At 36.0% G+C, this 16,460-nt stretch overlaps 2 protein-coding genes across 2 annotated transcripts; both read right to left on the bottom strand.

Annotated features, from left to right (window-relative positions):
- Nucleotides 1–1,431: 1,431 nt before the first annotated feature.
- Nucleotides 1,432–4,180, bottom strand: bsx (brain-specific homeobox). The gene is made up of 3 exons (XM_041234837.1): nucleotides 3,831–4,180; nucleotides 2,087–2,277; nucleotides 1,432–1,824 (listed from the first exon to the last, which is right to left on the bottom strand). Exons 1-3 carry the CDS (start codon nucleotides 4,081–4,083, stop codon nucleotides 1,576–1,578), a joined length of 693 nt encoding a protein of 230 aa, XP_041090771.1. The 5' UTR covers nucleotides 4,084–4,180; the 3' UTR covers nucleotides 1,432–1,575.
- Nucleotides 4,181–10,076: 5,896 nt separating this feature from the next.
- lim2.1 (lens intrinsic membrane protein 2.1) lies at nucleotides 10,077–16,025 on the bottom strand. Its single transcript, XM_041235053.1, has 5 exons — nucleotides 15,925–16,025; nucleotides 13,640–13,815; nucleotides 12,497–12,646; nucleotides 11,852–11,986; nucleotides 10,077–11,143 (listed from the first exon to the last, which is right to left on the bottom strand). The coding sequence occupies exons 2-5, from the start codon at nucleotides 13,812–13,814 to the stop codon at nucleotides 11,082–11,084; spliced, it is 522 nt and encodes a 173-aa protein (XP_041090987.1). The 5' UTR covers nucleotide 13,815; nucleotides 15,925–16,025; the 3' UTR covers nucleotides 10,077–11,081.
- Between the last annotated feature and the right edge of the window lie 435 nt (nucleotides 16,026–16,460).

Raw genomic sequence — 16,460 nt, 5'->3', positions numbered from 1 at the left:
GAGTTAATTTATTGTTTTACAATGATGCATATATATATATATATATATATATATATATATATATATATATATATATATATATATATATATAGAGAGAGAGAGAGAGAGAGAGAGAGAGAGAGAGAGAGAGAGAGAGAGAGAGAGAGAGAGAGAGAGAGAGAGAGCGCAAAGTAAATGTTTGCTTTACGTATCACTTTGAAGTTCGTATACACTGTAAAATGCAAATTGTAATCGAACATATTTTAAACACGCATACAAAATAACAACAATACCACCACTACTACTACTAATAATAATAGTTATCAAAATAAACTATACAGTAAAGCGTAAAAGTGTTAATTGTTTTAAATCGGATCCAAATATTGATGTTTATTTCGGTAAATCTTTCTATTTTTATGTAAAGAATCACTTGTTGATTCCTATTTTTACTCAACCAACTTGCAGAATATTTAATAATAATAATAATAATAATAATAATAATAATAATAATAATAATAATAATAATAATAACAACAAGTGTGCTTAAAAGTGTATTAAAGACAAATGTAATGTCCAGGCAAGAACATTTAACAGGTAAATTGTCTAATTAAATAATTTATTATCTATTACGAATCCGTATCATTGAACTTGTTGTGGTGTCAATTTCGCGTATATATATATATATATATATATATATATATATATATATATATATATATATATATATATATATATATATATATATATATATATATGTATATGCAAGTGCGCAAGTGCTAGGAAAGGGCAGAATAAAATAAAATCTAACGGCTCTACAATGCAATAGAAGTCATTGTTAAAGCATGTCATTGTATATACAGAATAGAAAACGCTATCTACAAGTTTCCTTTACAATTTAAAATGCACAGTATGTTCCGCTTCATTCCCAGGAGCAAGACACCGTTTACAAGACACCGAAGAATAGCCGATGCAGGGATTTTAAACAACACTCGCATCGCGGCCTATACTTGGTGATAATGTGTTTAATAATAATAATAATAATAATAATAATAATAATAATAATAATAATAATAATAATAATAAAAGTGTCTGCAAAAAACAAACCGGTACTCACAACCATCACAATTTGAGCCAATATGTCGGATTATTATTTATTCTCAGAATGCCTACTTGTATTTTAGAAATAGAAACTCAATCTGTTTTTTTTCTTCAATCAGTTTTTACAATTTAAACTCTTTGGTCCTGACCCCTTAACTCTATTGGTTTAGACTGTAGACACTTTCTGCTTGCTTCTCTATGTGAAGTTGGAATACGAATTCATTTCTGGTCTCTTCACTGATTTGATTATACGACACAGACTGTATTTTGTTTGTAAAGCTCAACAACATACTGATACGGTGAGAATAATCACAATAAATAATAATCATTTTTATAAAAAGTATTTTGCTCATGAGGACGCATCTTAAATATATAAGAAAAACTCGATTCTCTCTCGTTTTTGGACGGTGGTAGATGATTCCAGCTGCTAGAACTCAAAGACACATTGAGAGTTTTGTTTGTATGTGTTCAGTGTCACTTGCGTACAACACACCTCGATTATAACAAATGCTCCTGGGAGCAAACATCGTCATCTTCGATGTCAACATCGTCTTCGTTGTCCTCCGAGATGTACGAGTCCTGGTTGCAAATAGTCTTTACTTCGGAAGAGAATTTCTCGCTGCCTTCCGTTTCGCCGGAGTTGTGCTCCTGGCTCGGGTCCAGATCGTTCGGGCTTTTTTGTTCCTCGATTGTTTTCCTCAGCTGTTTTTTGTGCTTCATCCTTCTGTTCTGAAACCACGTTTTTACCTGTAGTAGAAGGTGCTTATGAAAATTACTTTAAAAACATTGGATGCTTCATGGAATGCTAGGCATAATTTAAAATGAATGAAAAGTTCCGAACTATTCTACGCAACACGTTATTTTTAGAATATATACAGAGCCATTAACATATAATGAATAACATACGGTTCTGTGTGGAACCGAACCGCAATAGGGTTTCCATCTAAAGACACGTTCTTCTAAACAGAACGCATGGGGACCATGTGTACAGCGGGTTATAGTGTGGTACCTGTGTTTCTGATAGGCTGAGGGTGGAAGCCAGCTCTACTCGTTCGGGGGTAGAGAGATACCGCTGGACCTCAAATCTCTTCTCCAGACCCGAAAGCTGAGAGTCTGAAAAGACCGTTCTGGCTTTACGCCGTCGGCAGTGCTTTCCGGGTATCTCGGGGTGGTGCTGAAATAAGGCCGGGACATGCATACCTAGAGCAGATCAACAAGATTATTTGAAAATACAATAAATAAATAAAACATACGACTTTTCCCACTGTATCAGAACATATTGGCGCTATTCACAAAGCATTGTTAAATTAGCAAATTTAAACAAAACTGTAAGGCGGAACAAAAAAAAAAACAAAAAAACTACATATTTATTTAAAAGTTGTTTTTTTTTACATCAGTATTTTGTTTCCTTTTTAAAATTTTTTTTTTAGAAACAAATAAATGTTAACTTAAAAGGCTGATCAATGCGTTGTCTCTCTGTTTAACCTCCAACAATAATGGAGCACTCTTTAACAGAATGGCATAATATAGAAGGCAAATACTAGTAATCACATGCAAAGTGTACTGGCATTGAAACAGACATCCAACTGCATTGCTCAAAACGGAGATGTCTCATCGTTAAGGAATAGAAATTACACGACAACGCATTCATTATTTTCAGTAAATGCATGCTACAAAGACAAAGCCATGTTGCTGATTTTATATATATATATATATATATATATATATATATATATATATATATATATATATATATATATATATATATATATATTATTTATTACCATGTTGAGCGAAACTTTCTCAACATGGTAATTACAATATAGGTCTATACACTTTTTCTTATGCTGTACTCGGTCTCCTGTTGCTAAAATAGACATCACTTTATGACAGCATAATGTAGTTTTCAATTCCAAGGATGCAAATCTCGCTTGAAATCAGTGTTGCAATAAATTAACGGGCCGCCTTGATAACACCTTTTTTTTTTTTTACAATTCACCATTAACATAACAGCCTTCAAACGTGCGATCACACACGATACAACAAAGCCCTTCAGAATGTTATGCAACAGAGTTTAATCGCTTCGCATTGTTGATATACTTCACAAGAAGAGTCACGTGTTTATTTCGACAACCTTTGTGTTTTTGTGGAACAGGACAATCATAACAATGCTTTAAATAGAAACATATATTTTAAATCTAGGTTAGACTTTTGTTTGTAACAGTGATAGGCAGTTTATTTAATATATGTAACTATATTTATAGTACTGGTGCAAAAAAATAAATAAATACAAATAAAATATAATAAAAAAGAATATAATCTTAACAATATTCTGTCATTATACCACCGTTTAAAAGCTCTTATTCTCCAAATATTCTTCCTAGACACGACATCACAACATTTCTTGTTTCATGGCGTAATGCCCCCCCCCCCCAACTTTCGCTGGTTATTGATAGCACAATCGACTCGATCTATTACCTACATTTTCCTCACTTATAACCACATATCATTAATATTGACCACTCTTGCAGCTTTAAACTCGATAGAAATATCAACTATTATATCAACAACAATACCTATATGATTCGAAATAAACCAAAAAAAAAAAAAAAAAAAAATATCTAATAGCGGTAGACTTTGATTAGTATTTACTGAAGAAGTTAAGTTTTTCCATTTGTATCCACAGTATTCGTAGAAGTAGCTGGGTTTTCACTAGTTGCTCAGCGAGGCTTATACAAGGCACATAGACTTACCAGGCGATGTTAAGAAATAAGGGTGATGGTCCGGCTTGTGAAGATGGTGATGCGGGTGTGGTGCCAGTATCGGCGTTGGCATGAGGGGGTACCCGTACTCCAGAAGAGGTACCCTCGATGCCAATGAGTGGAAGGGTGATGGAAATACTTCTCGTAAAGGCTTGGGCTTATGCAACAAAATATCTTCAATAAAGAATGATGTTGGCCTCTGAGAGGGCATTGGATGGGCCGGAGACGTGAAATTTAGATTCATTTTCACCCTCTGTACAGTAATTCAGTCAGTCCCAAGGATTGGTTGCTGTCTATATTTTGGCAAATCAGTCAGCCTTCGTCTAAATTATTAGTGCCAAGGAAAGTCGTTGTTTTGTGAGAAGCAACAGTGAAGCCAGATTGATAGGTATTTATTGTAGCAGATCAAGACGTACAAATTGTGAAATAGACTTGCGATTAACCAATAGGAAAACAGCGGGGCGGGGGATCCAATTAGTTCTATTATGGATTAATTATATTGACGGCAACGGAGAGGGCGGGCCGCTCGCCATGGTCCTGAAATGACGCATCGCCCGCAAGGAACCGAAGCGATTCTGAAAAGCGTCTAGACTTAAACCCATTTGCAAGACATTTAAACCCTCTTCCCTTGAAAGAACTATGTCTCGGTGCTCTCAAAGTCCTCTTTGTCTTATGCTCTCTTAAAAAGACAATTGTAATGTTTCAAAGTATAACCAAATATATAAAGAAGAATATCGCTAATATATAGGCTACTACTATATATATATATATATATATATATATATATATATATATATATATATATATATATATATATATATATATATATCTATATATGGATATATAAGTAATTTTCATTTTTAAAGTGTAATTTTTTGCCCGATTTTAAAATATAAATCAAAACTTTATACTTATATTAACCTAATTACATAAAGATTTCTGGAGAGTCAGTAGTCGCCCTGGACTTTTTCGGATATAGGATATATCCATATATATATATATATATTATATATATATATATAATATATATATATATATATATTATTATATCTATATAAAGGACTATTTCAGTTATTATTCCGGTGTCACTGTCTTCAATTTCACCTTTCGGCCTTTCATCTTAACTTCTTTGCTCAAACATATGTGCCGCTCCCTTTGGATATATTTGCTAGGATTATCAAGTACTAAAACACAGCAACAGATAATTTGAGCTCATTTCCCGCCAAATTGGCCCTAATTATTGACATTAAACTCGGGGAAATTACAAGTGGGTACTCCTGCTCCATCTCCTTATTTGCGGCCGTAATTTGTTGAAATCGAGTTGTCATCACATCTCCAATCACAGCAGTTAATGATAAAAGCGCTTTAATACGGCAGAATTCTCGCGGCCATGCTATTAGATAATTAGACAAGATTTCAAGAACTGCAAGTGCTAATCCTGGGGCCCGAGGACAGGATTTCTATTGGATCAGGCAGGTAGAACAAATTAATTACTGGAATCAATTAGTCCTAAAAGTGCATTACTCCAGCAAGTCTAAGTCTTGTCTTCCATATGTATGAGCGGGTATAAGGTAAATGGATGAGCGCCTTTAAGTGACTACAAATGGCAGTCCTCGTTCGGTTAATGAACATGAACACAGGGTGAAAGAACGGAGCTGGAATCTTGTAATTATGTTTCCCTGCGTGCGTGCACGGTTTTTTTTGTGTTGCTGTTATGCATAAGAAAGGGACTGTCTTAAAACGTTTGCACTCCCGGGTCTATGAATAAAATAAAATAAGAGGGAAAAAAGCACGCCAGAGGTTCAAATGCGAGAGCCCTTTTCAGACAAACCACCTCACTTCTTCCAGTGTACGCTGTTCATCCCAATTTAACTAATTTGACGCTCTTCTGAGGGCCTGTCGTCAGCATTGTGTTTAAAAATTAGAAATCCAGTTTTCCGGGTACACCGATGAGTACGCTTTGTTAAGGTTTCATTATCCCCATTTGTCTCCACAGAAGCAGTCTGTATAAACACGGTTGTATAACTCAAGTGTGTGCCAGGCATGGCTTTTGGTGTTGCTGCTGCAGCCCACCGCACACGAGTCCAGGTGGTCGACAACCAGCATTCTATTATCCGAGGTAAGTGAACGAACAGGTAACGTCAGGTGTGTGTTCCTCTTTCATGACAGCAACGTCCCATCTGGATTCTATACACTGGATAGCAAGTCATTAAGAATTAAACATCAATCTAATGCAACAGGTTATACACACGTTTCGTCATTCGTATACTTTGTATTTTTGTTTGTTTGTTTGTCTATAAGTAAAGTCTAAAATAATGCCAACGCTGAATGTGTTATAGACTGATGTTAATTCTTAAACGTTTTGTTTATAAGTGTAGTGTAGGGTGTACTTGTCTATAAACGTATAGTCGATTGCTATTGCACATGTACGGCAATGCACTAAGCCCTTGTGAACTGCTTAATGTCTTAAGATTCATATAGCTATCGAGGTCGTCTCCACCTGCCGCCCACACCCCTGCTCACCATCAACGTAAATTGCATCTAGTAAAACAAGCATATTTAAAAATAATCAATTAAACAGTTTAGGTTAGACTGTGCAATGCAACCAGGTACGCATTCTGGTCAAATCTTAACTGGCTGCATTGACATAATAATAATAATAATAATAATAATAATAATAATAATAATAATAATAATAATAATAAAAGAAGTGGAAGCAAGTAGCTTAAATGACAATTATCTACAGAATAATTAATGTTATCGCTCTGTATACCTGAACTTGGGCTTACCCATAAAAGTATGCATAATATACAATTGGATTAACTGTATTAATAATTATTTTTATTTTTATTATTTTTAGTATGCTATTTGGAATAATGTTTCTACTCTCAATTCCACGTGTGTGATTTTAGCTTGTAATTTCTGTCAACCGTTTAAAACAACTTGGGCGCCATGTTCACAAAACAAGTCTTCTTAATTGTTAGCTTTACATTTTTTTTCCCATTTGTTAAAGAAAAGAAAACGTTGATCTTATAAAGCGTTCACTAAAAAAAAAAAAAAAAAAATCAACTAGTCCTAACGAATCGGCCCCATTTGCAACATAGTTGTTTCTTGTAAGGTCTTTAACATCAGCAGGGTCGTTAAACTGTATGGCCCTTAGTCGTGTTAATGAATGTACGCGTGTACCTTTAGGGGTACCGGTCCTGAACCAATATCATCTCTACAGTGTTATTTATGTATTAGATTTTATAATTGCTTGTAGAACTCTCTCGCATTAACTGTGGCAGGAGCTCTAAAAGGAGCGCAGCATCTGCTCATGATTCGAGTAGGATTAATAGCACAACAGGGTAACTAGTAGCTTTTAGGAGCGAACGGGAAAGTAAATTAATTTATGGTGATGGTATTGGCTTAATAGAGTCAATATGGGGGGTAAGCAGCTTTTTCTTTTTTTTTTTTTGTGATTTCTTCAAGTGAAATCGGGACGCTTGATGGCACTGCACCCCTCTTAACTTAAGTGATACTTTTGTTTTAAGAAGCTTGCAGGATTATGTGTAACATTTACATCAGTGAGCCTCGGCGTTAAATTCAGCATTTAACAACTTAATTCCCATATCAATGATGAATGCATTTGTCTGCATGCATGTGTGTGTGTGTGTGTGTGTATATATATATGCCTTCATGTTTCAACGCATGTATCATTTACAAAACTGTACACCTGCTAAGAACATACAACGTCCACATCACATGATTCCCTAAGCTTTCTATAGAAAGCAACACACATATCGGTGTTTCATTTGAGTATACACTGACTGTGTCTTTTCAAACGCCACAAGTTACCCATACCTGACTTTATAATAAAATGATATTTGTACATATTTTTCTCTTCTATGCAGAATCTATGTTTAGCTAAGTTATAATACAACACATCTCGTGACTCGTCGCATTGGAATAGCGCCTCTCGTTAAATCTGGACTTATTTTCACTTAATACACACTTCAGCCTTACTGTAAGATTTCTGAAATATTCGATAACTGGGTGCAAGAAAAGCAAACGATTCCTTACAGCAATTTCCTAATAAATGATTGTACGGCATTATGGTAACACTATAATCATTGTGCGCATTTGTGATACCTCTGCGTAAAAGGCATCTCTCTGGTTGTTTAGGGGTGTCTTCATTCTTTGTATTACCCACAGCTCGGAATATTCTCTTGTTGTTTTAGGTGCAACTCTTCAGCGGACCTGTGCCAGACGCGAAGACTCACGAAACTGACTCTAATTACCCTTCTCTTGTTTTAAATGCTTTTGATAAACAAGCATTTAAGATGCTTACAAAGGACCTTTTTCTTGTAACTTCATTATATTGCAGCTGAATTGACAACAATAGGATCTGTCTGAAGTGGCTCCCAGTGACACACACACAAACACACACACACTAACACAATTCGCACACACACACACACACACACACATAATAAAAGTTTTTTTTTTCTAATTTATGTATTAAGCATCATTATTTGAAGTGGGAGATCCAGTCTAAACTTAACTGAACAAATTAAATTAAATAAAAAAATGAAAAAAAAAAAAAAAAAAAAAAAAAAAAAAAAACAAACCATAGGCAATGATAATAGATATGTATTATTAGCAGTTTCTTAATCAATAGAAAACTTTGGTACACAGATCCATTTTCAGAATGCACAATTCACAGTCAGAAATAAAATGATAAAATACACGTCACAATTTAAATTGAAACACATAACACCTAGTACTTTAAACCTGTTTACCAGTCACAATGGAATAACTCGGTCTAGCTGAGAACGAACCAGTTCAATACATGTAATGGTTTTAACCAAGTATTATTATTATTATTATTATTATTATTATTATTATTATTATTATTATTATTATTATTATTATTATTGCTAACAATACAAATACAAGTACTACTATATTGCACACACTAATCGTTGCGATTAACGACTTTGCTTTTTGCCTTTCAACACAAATTGTGTCGCTTAATATCACACGTGTTTATAGTGTATCTTGTGAAATAACAGTAATAATACTATTACCTTAATAATAATAATAATAATAATAATAATAATAATAATAATAATAATAATAATAATAATAATAATAGCGGATTCGTGGTAGATTGAAGATACTAGCAAATAAATAAATACAAATATCCTGCATGTTTGGACATTCGATGAACCTTGATGGGTTGGAAACGGAAAGAACAGCCCGCTGACCCTGTGTGAGTGTTTAGAGGCAGACCGAGCTGTGTATTGGAGGTGGGGAGCCGCAGCCGAAGAGGATAGAGTCTAATCCGGGGTGAGACGGCGTGCACAGGGGGGTTGTCTCCAGCGGAGTACAAGCGCACTGCCTGTGCTGAACAAACTGAAATCGGCTCAGGTTAAGAGTGTTAGCAGCGAAAGCACAGAATAATTAAAGGGAATCTTTCAGGGAGGGTGCTGGAAAAAGGTAGAATACCAGTGTAACTCCTCAAAACTGAGGTTTCCCTTGTGAGAATGCCTAAACAAACACGAATACATGCTTTCATTACAATAATAATAATACATTCGTTTTTTTTTTTTTTTTGTCAAAAAAATATGATTAGATGTAGGAATTATTATTATTGTTATTAATAATAATAATAATAATAATAATAATAATAATAATAATAATAATAATAATAATTAGGAGTAGCATGTATTATTTATTTAGGGCTTTGAAGCAGCACAATATTAACTGTCTCCAACTATTTACCAGCCGCAGTCTCAGCACAAGCGCCACCTACAGACTGATGTCATGAACTGCATAAAACAATCACAACAAAGGGGCCTGTCAAAATCCTGTTCTCACTCCAAGGACTCTGGATAAGGTAAATAAATAAATAAATAAATAAATAAATAAATAAATAAATAAGTGGATTATTTAACGCAGTTGAGGATTTCATTACCGATGGTTAATTTAGGTCCCTGTCCAAAACGTCATATTCTCTAAACTGCTCGCTTTTTAATCTGTTTATATGTGTCTACAGGTTCCTGCAAACATACAATGACATGCATCTCAGAAGTTTGCACGCTTACCTGGTATATTATTATTATTATTATTATTATTTTATTATTATTATTATTATTATTATTATTATTATTATTATTGTTTTACTGTTATGTAACCTATAACTTGCAAGGTGTGGACGATGACGATTTTCATGTGTATGAATGTTGGCGTTCTTCCACAGACAGTAATGAAAAATGAAATGTCTTTTTTTCCCTGCTTATTTTTAATAAATGAAATATCTCAAAGGATTGGTACAAACCGATATGAAAACCCTGACATCAAAGTGTAAAACCAAAAAAAACAAAAAAAACAATAGATTTTAAAAATGTGTTGCCGTTTCTGCATACAAAAGTTCACTCACAAATTGTGTACCATGCTCAATAGTTGCACACTGCAGCAGCACTTGCTGTCAATAATGTTGAGTGCAATGCATCTGGAGGTACAGGTTGATCCATCCCCAAGTAAATCAGCCTCCTTCACCTGAGATCACACAGAGACCTATACAGGAGCCCCTACAAAGCCTTTAGCATGTGCGTTTAGTAAAGAGAGATAGGTGTGGCAGTCAGTCTGCAATAGTGAATGTCTGTGTAATACTTTGAATGCCCAGCAGGACACTATAGAGATGGCATTCTGAGCTGTCAATGCACCGTCCCACTCACCCTGTCCTTTCACATCCCCACCTGTTACTCCACATGCCGGAGTGACTGCACTGGCTCAACCCCATGGCTTGCAGCACTGTCCAGCCATTCCACTTGCATAACAGGGCAGTGTATCCATGAGGTCGTAACTGATTCAGGTCGGGGTGTCTGTTTTGTTTCTGACTTGTCATTTTATATCAGAGAATCGTCACAAATGAACACATGGCTGTTAGGTGGCTACACCTAATTAGCATTGGAACATAAAAGCTGTAAATGTAATATGACGATGCAGGGATGTTAGTTTGAGTGATCTGCACACGTGTGAGTGTGTGTGGGTGTGTGTGTTTGTGCTGCACACATCATTTCCTCCTCTGCAGTCCCACTGTATCATTGTGCTTTCACTGGGAGACCGGTTAACGCAACATTATTTTATTATTGCCATATGAGAGTCAGCACCCCCAGCTTCAAACCGGACAAGGCATTCCTGGATTTCAAATCCAGTTACTCCCTTCCCCATAGCAAATGGAGCAGGCTTCTGGTCCTAGTGTGAGCTTGTGCTTCTGGGACACTCGTTCATACGGTAGGCACACACGTAGAAGATCCCTACAAAACAAACAGGGTTGGTCTTCATTTTAGAGCTTAGAGTATACATTCACGATTGAGTGTATTCACAAAATGAATGCTGACAATATTCATTGATATTTTACCACTGCTAAAGAGGCCTCCTGCACATCATAAACAATAAAACTAAATGCTTCTGGAACCCTGATCAAAGTTCTATAGCGAGATTCTTATATAAAGCAATTCAATATAACATAATTAAATACTTATCTATAATTTTATTCGCCCTCCCTCCCACCCCACAATGTTTCGGTATGTTTAACATGCCTTTGTCAAGAGAGAGTGTGTTTGAAAACAAACACTGGAGGTACTTGCAGGCTTTTGATGCCATGGTAACTACACTCCCTTATTTCTATTTATATCTGTTAATGTGTTTGTGATGTCATTTACTACATAGTTACTGATGTAGCAATCTGCTATTCCTTTCTAGTTAAACCAGCAGGTGTCATGGTATTTATTGAGTTTATTTATCCATTTATTTTCCTTTATATATAATTTTGGCCTTGTGAAATTAGTATTACAAAAAAGAAAAAAACATTGGACATTCAAAATCCAGAATAATTCAGTTGCAGTTCAGTATTAATTCCACGTCACTGTTCAGTAAATTGTGACTCGTGTATCTTTGGTCTGACGCTATTGGACTCATTTGTGCTTCACTAGAACAGTACTGCTGATAGGAGCCTTGCGTACCTGAGAAGAACATGAGGATGACCGCCACCCAACCAGTGATGTAAGACCAGGAAAACCTCCAATAGCCATACCCCTTACCATAGTAATTCACTGTCACCCCAGTGTACACTGCCATAGCCAGCAATGCAAAGATGCCTGCAAAGACAGAACACACACAGCTTATGTGAAGAGCTTATTTCAGCTGTTCCAAACGTGGGGTTCTCAAACTGAGCAGGGTATCGAAACAGCCACATCACAAAGCAGCCCTTTATGCATTGATATATTTATTCACTTTTCTTGAATAGCTGCTAAGTAGATTGCAATGCCTATTGTGTACAGTGTATCTTTTTGTAAAAGTAATCCGATGTTATGGCTGATGTGTCTTTTCCTTCAGCAGTAATATTGTTTACACTAACTATTAATGGATTCCTGTGTGTGGTGCAGAACCCCTAGTGGCCAGATGTTGTCAGTGCAGTTTATTTTTTATTTTTAAAATTTTTTCCTAATGTACATTTTTGGACACCGCTGATAGGTATAGAGGCAGTGGGGCAAAAAAAAAAAGTAAGAAATATATATATATATATATATATATATATATATATATATATATATATATATATATATATATATATATATATATATATATATATATATATTGCAACTTACATGAAATGAAGAAAAGAATGCCAGCTGCAAAGGTTTTGTCGAACCTGTCGAAGGAGGAGTAGTGGATGAACGCTAGGATGCCAATGATGATACCAAAGAAGCAGGCCAGTAAGGAGAGAATCATGAAAGCCCGGGCAGCATCCCAGTAAGCTGTCATGGGCAGAGTTTCAACACCAGTCAGAGCTACAGATCAGGGATTACACTCACATCATATGCATATGCTATTTTGAAAAGCTAAGACTAGACAGCAAATTAATATAACAAAGCATTTTAAAGTCAAAGGCAACTGTGACACCCGGAGGAGAATAAAACAATTGTAACTGTTCTACAACAACAAGAACCAGCTTCCCTGCATGAAGAACGATTACATTATGATCCCTCTGTCTCTGAAGAAGTCTCAAATCCTTTATTACTCCTTTGCAAGGAATGTTCTTCTTTTAGTGAGTAAGCGCTTAGTAAACATGTCCCTGTGTGTCATGCACCCAACCCACACCAGCTAAGCAATGTGCAATCATCACGTCTTGAAAACACAGTTTGAATGAAGGTGATGTTCAGCAAGCGGTTTCAACACGTCTTGATCACACGTTGCAGATGTATTGTTTTTAAAGTTTTAGTTTCTGTGTTTTTTGCACATTGTCAGCTTTTCTTCCTGAATAGTGGTGATATTCAATTCAAAGCAATCTGAAATAAAAGTAACCAGTCACAGCTGAAGCCAGCAAATGCTGGTGGGCCATCAGCGCTTGAATCACGAATCTCATGTGAAGTGAGATTGATGGGCTGAGCTTTGACCCCAGAGAGTGCAAGGTAGTCACAGCACAAAACTACACAATCCAGTCTCTGCTTGATGGAGGTGCAGGACTGAAGAGCAGGGAGCACTCAGGCCAGGGCCGAGAAGCTGGGGGGGGGCTCTGACTGCACCTGCCGGCACCATGCTGGACTGAATTTAGTGCTATTGTCCCTTAATTTACATGAGCATGAAATTCACAAAAGAAAAAGACCTGCCACTGTTTAGATTCTTAGCACAGACCTGCTCTTTCTGGGCTGTCAAAAACCCTGCTCTGAAAACATATAACACTGTTCTAGGTGTTTTTGTGCACCTGTCCCTGTGTCACTGTGCTACAGTATACTCTTCCAGTCTCTTACCAATGCTGTCGGTGTGACTGTAGCATTTTCCAGTCACACAGTACTTCCATAGCCCCTGGTGCATGTAGTTGCCAGAGTGTCGGTACTGCATCCAGTAATCTGTTGCTGTGGAAACAATCAAGAGTATATTCCCTATGCCTGCACAGAACAGCCCTCCGCCCATAAAGCTGTACATCCTGTAACAGACACACACAGACATCAATTAGAATCGAGATTCAAGCAATGGCACCAGTTCATCTAATAGAAGGCACTTTGTAGGGGTTCTGACTGGCAGATGAAATGTACTTTTTTATACAAAGCATAGATTAACCCTTTTATTATTTCACCCATACTGCATTTAGTAAAAGTGATCTTTAATCCTGTACCCAATTATGCTATTGTTACTCTGAAAATCTTGTTGTAAGTATTGGAGAGTTAGAGAGAATGTGTTGGTGGACTGTACTGTAGAAGAATATATATATATATATATATATATATATATATATATATATATATATATATATATATATATATATATATATATATATATAGTGTGTTTGTGTAACTTAAATAATCAGAAAGTTATATGGAGTTATAATAAAAAACAACTAAATAAATCTAGTAAGAAGAGATTTCGAGAAACGTTTCTTTGAGTTTGCCTTTTTCTTTTGACTGAATTAGACTCCAGTTAAATGACTATGTTAAAGGTTTCCTTCTTTATGATTTCTATGAATTTATCAAAACTTTCAGGATTAAAAGCCACCCCCCCATACACACACAAACATGCACACAAAATATGAAACCATTTGCAGTGTGCAATTAAAACTGCAATAAAACAACACAAGTCCACAATCAGCAAGTTTCTTTCTTTCGGGACGGAATGTTCTTCCTTCCTGCCAGCTGTATAAATAGTGCTTTGTAAAGGGACTGCAGATACATTTAATTACAGAAGCTTTTAAGAAGCACCAAAGCAAACAGCTACTGGGATCAAAATAATTGGTCAATTAGCAGTTTTGGCAAAAATAATTGCAATCATGGTATCTTTGTTACAGTACTTTACATTATTATTTTATCCCAGTCAGATTGGATAAATGGAGACAGACAACAAAAATGATGGTAGTACTAGTTTAATTGCAAAGCCATTACTTGGCAATTGCATTTTAATTTCTGTAAAGTGAACAACATTTCATGATTTAAACCCTGAACCTGATGTTAATTCCCTGTTGTGATTATGCACCTACGCAGGGTCGCTAACATGAACAAGCGTGGATTCCAACATTAATGCCTGCTTCCTTATCTAATTGTTCCATCATTGTTAATTGCTAGTTATTGTTTGCTCCATGCTTTCCAGGAGGCATCGATGAACCACCAGACATCTTAAATAAGATAAAAGCTTTGGCTTTTTGGAAAGCTGACAGCTTCACAAGCCATTTATCCTGGAGGGTTTGTCCTTCAGCTCATTTAGTATATTTGCAGCTAAGTAATAGCTAAAGTAAATAACGCAGTCCACCTTTTAGTGATCCACACGGGGAGAGCGTTTAATTGTTTTGTCCTTTGCTCTCTTTTTCAGAGTAACAAGGTTCTAATGCAAGAGTGATCACTCAACTGAGGGGCAACTATCTTACTAATAGACCCCTGTAACTTCATCGTGCCATTTTTACATCTTAATACCCTAAAAATCGCAAATTGGGCAATCAATCACCCCTGAGGAGAGACCTGAGTGGGATTCATATTGAATTAAAAGCCGCAGTGTTTGCATCAATTATATAGAGCTCAAGGTGTTCAGGAAATGATGGAAACTGGTGAGCACATTGCAGCAGCAGAAACATGTGTCTTCAGGACTACGAGCCAGATACTTGAAGTTATATACTTTCCAAATCTTCAACAGCACAGAAAAGGAAGGATTCATGCATGCATGCATGCACACACGCACACACACACGCACACACGCACACACACACACACACACACACACACACACACACACACACACACACACACACACACACACACACACACACACACACACACACACACAAAACCTTTAAAAAAACACTCCTCCATTTTATTTAATGTCTTGCAGGTAGTCTTAAGCTGTTTTTTTTATTTCTTAAGAATTGTAATGTTGTTTTTCAGGTATTTGTTTTTAATTGCGTGCCATGCGTTTTTCAGTCAATGACAGTATCATTTACAATAGTAAATCTGTATACCACAAATCAATATAAGAAAACTGTCAATTGAACTTAGCTACAAGCTATTAAAGTGAAGCTGTGTGCGAAATATTTGCATAAAAAATACAAACATACCTTTATTATTCCCTTATAGCAAGGCAAAATAGCTCTGAGTTCAGTACTCTTCCAAAATTCACTATAATGTCAAGCTAGACAGGATTCCAACAGCAGTTACCAGTAACTTGTTGTTAATGAGCATCAAACACAGAGAGGGCCGATAGAGCCGCCGAACAATGGGACAGAGACTGTGTCAGCCAATCAGAAGGCAATAGTTATGTAGTTTGGAAATCTGCTGAAAAAACAAAATGATCTAGAGCTTGCAAGTTTAGACAAACTGATGACTATGCTGTTCTGCTCCTAAATACAAGAGCGGAATCTCTTCAGTGGAGAAGCAGTGAAGCGTTAAATTAGTAACTAGTGCTTGAAGCCTAGGTTTGGAATCAGATCTTCACATAAACAACGAGAATACAGTCATGGCCCCAAATTCACATGGTGCTCCTGTTCATTTGGAATCTGTTGCCACTTTAAGTTAGTTAGGGAAATACAAAATCAAAGTTTTTTGGGGTGTTACTCCTATGAAGTTCTGTTGGAATCAATATTCATTTGTAGCC

Source organism: Polyodon spathula, chromosome 36, assembly GCF_017654505.1.
Source record: "Polyodon spathula isolate WHYD16114869_AA chromosome 36, ASM1765450v1, whole genome shotgun sequence".
Classification (NCBI taxonomy): Eukaryota; Metazoa; Chordata; class Actinopteri; order Acipenseriformes; family Polyodontidae; genus Polyodon; species Polyodon spathula.
This window is presented reverse-complemented; position numbering and strand designations above follow the sequence as displayed.

Excerpts from the sequence above, each read along its gene's own strand:
- bsx (XM_041234837.1), bottom strand. The coding sequence starts at position 4,083 with ATGAATCTAAATTTCACGTCTCCGGCCCATCCAATGCCCTCTCAGAGG. Across the intron at positions 2,278-3,830 it reads TTATTTCTTAACATCGCCTG|GTATGCATGTCCCGGCCTTA; the intron begins GTAAGTCTATGT and ends GATCTGCTCTAG. Across the intron at positions 1,825-2,086 it reads TCAGCCTATCAGAAACACAG|GTAAAAACGTGGTTTCAGAA; the intron begins GTACCACACTAT and ends CTTCTACTACAG.
- lim2.1 (XM_041235053.1), bottom strand. The coding sequence starts at position 13,814 with ATGTACAGCTTTATGGGCGGAGGGCTGTTCTGTGCAGGCATAGGGAAT. Across the intron at positions 12,647-13,639 it reads CAGTCACACCGACAGCATTG|CTTACTGGGATGCTGCCCGG; the intron begins GTAAGAGACTGG and ends TGCCCATGACAG. Across the intron at positions 11,987-12,496 it reads CATTCTTTTCTTCATTTCAT|GCATCTTTGCATTGCTGGCT; the intron begins GTAAGTTGCAAT and ends CTGTCTTTGCAG.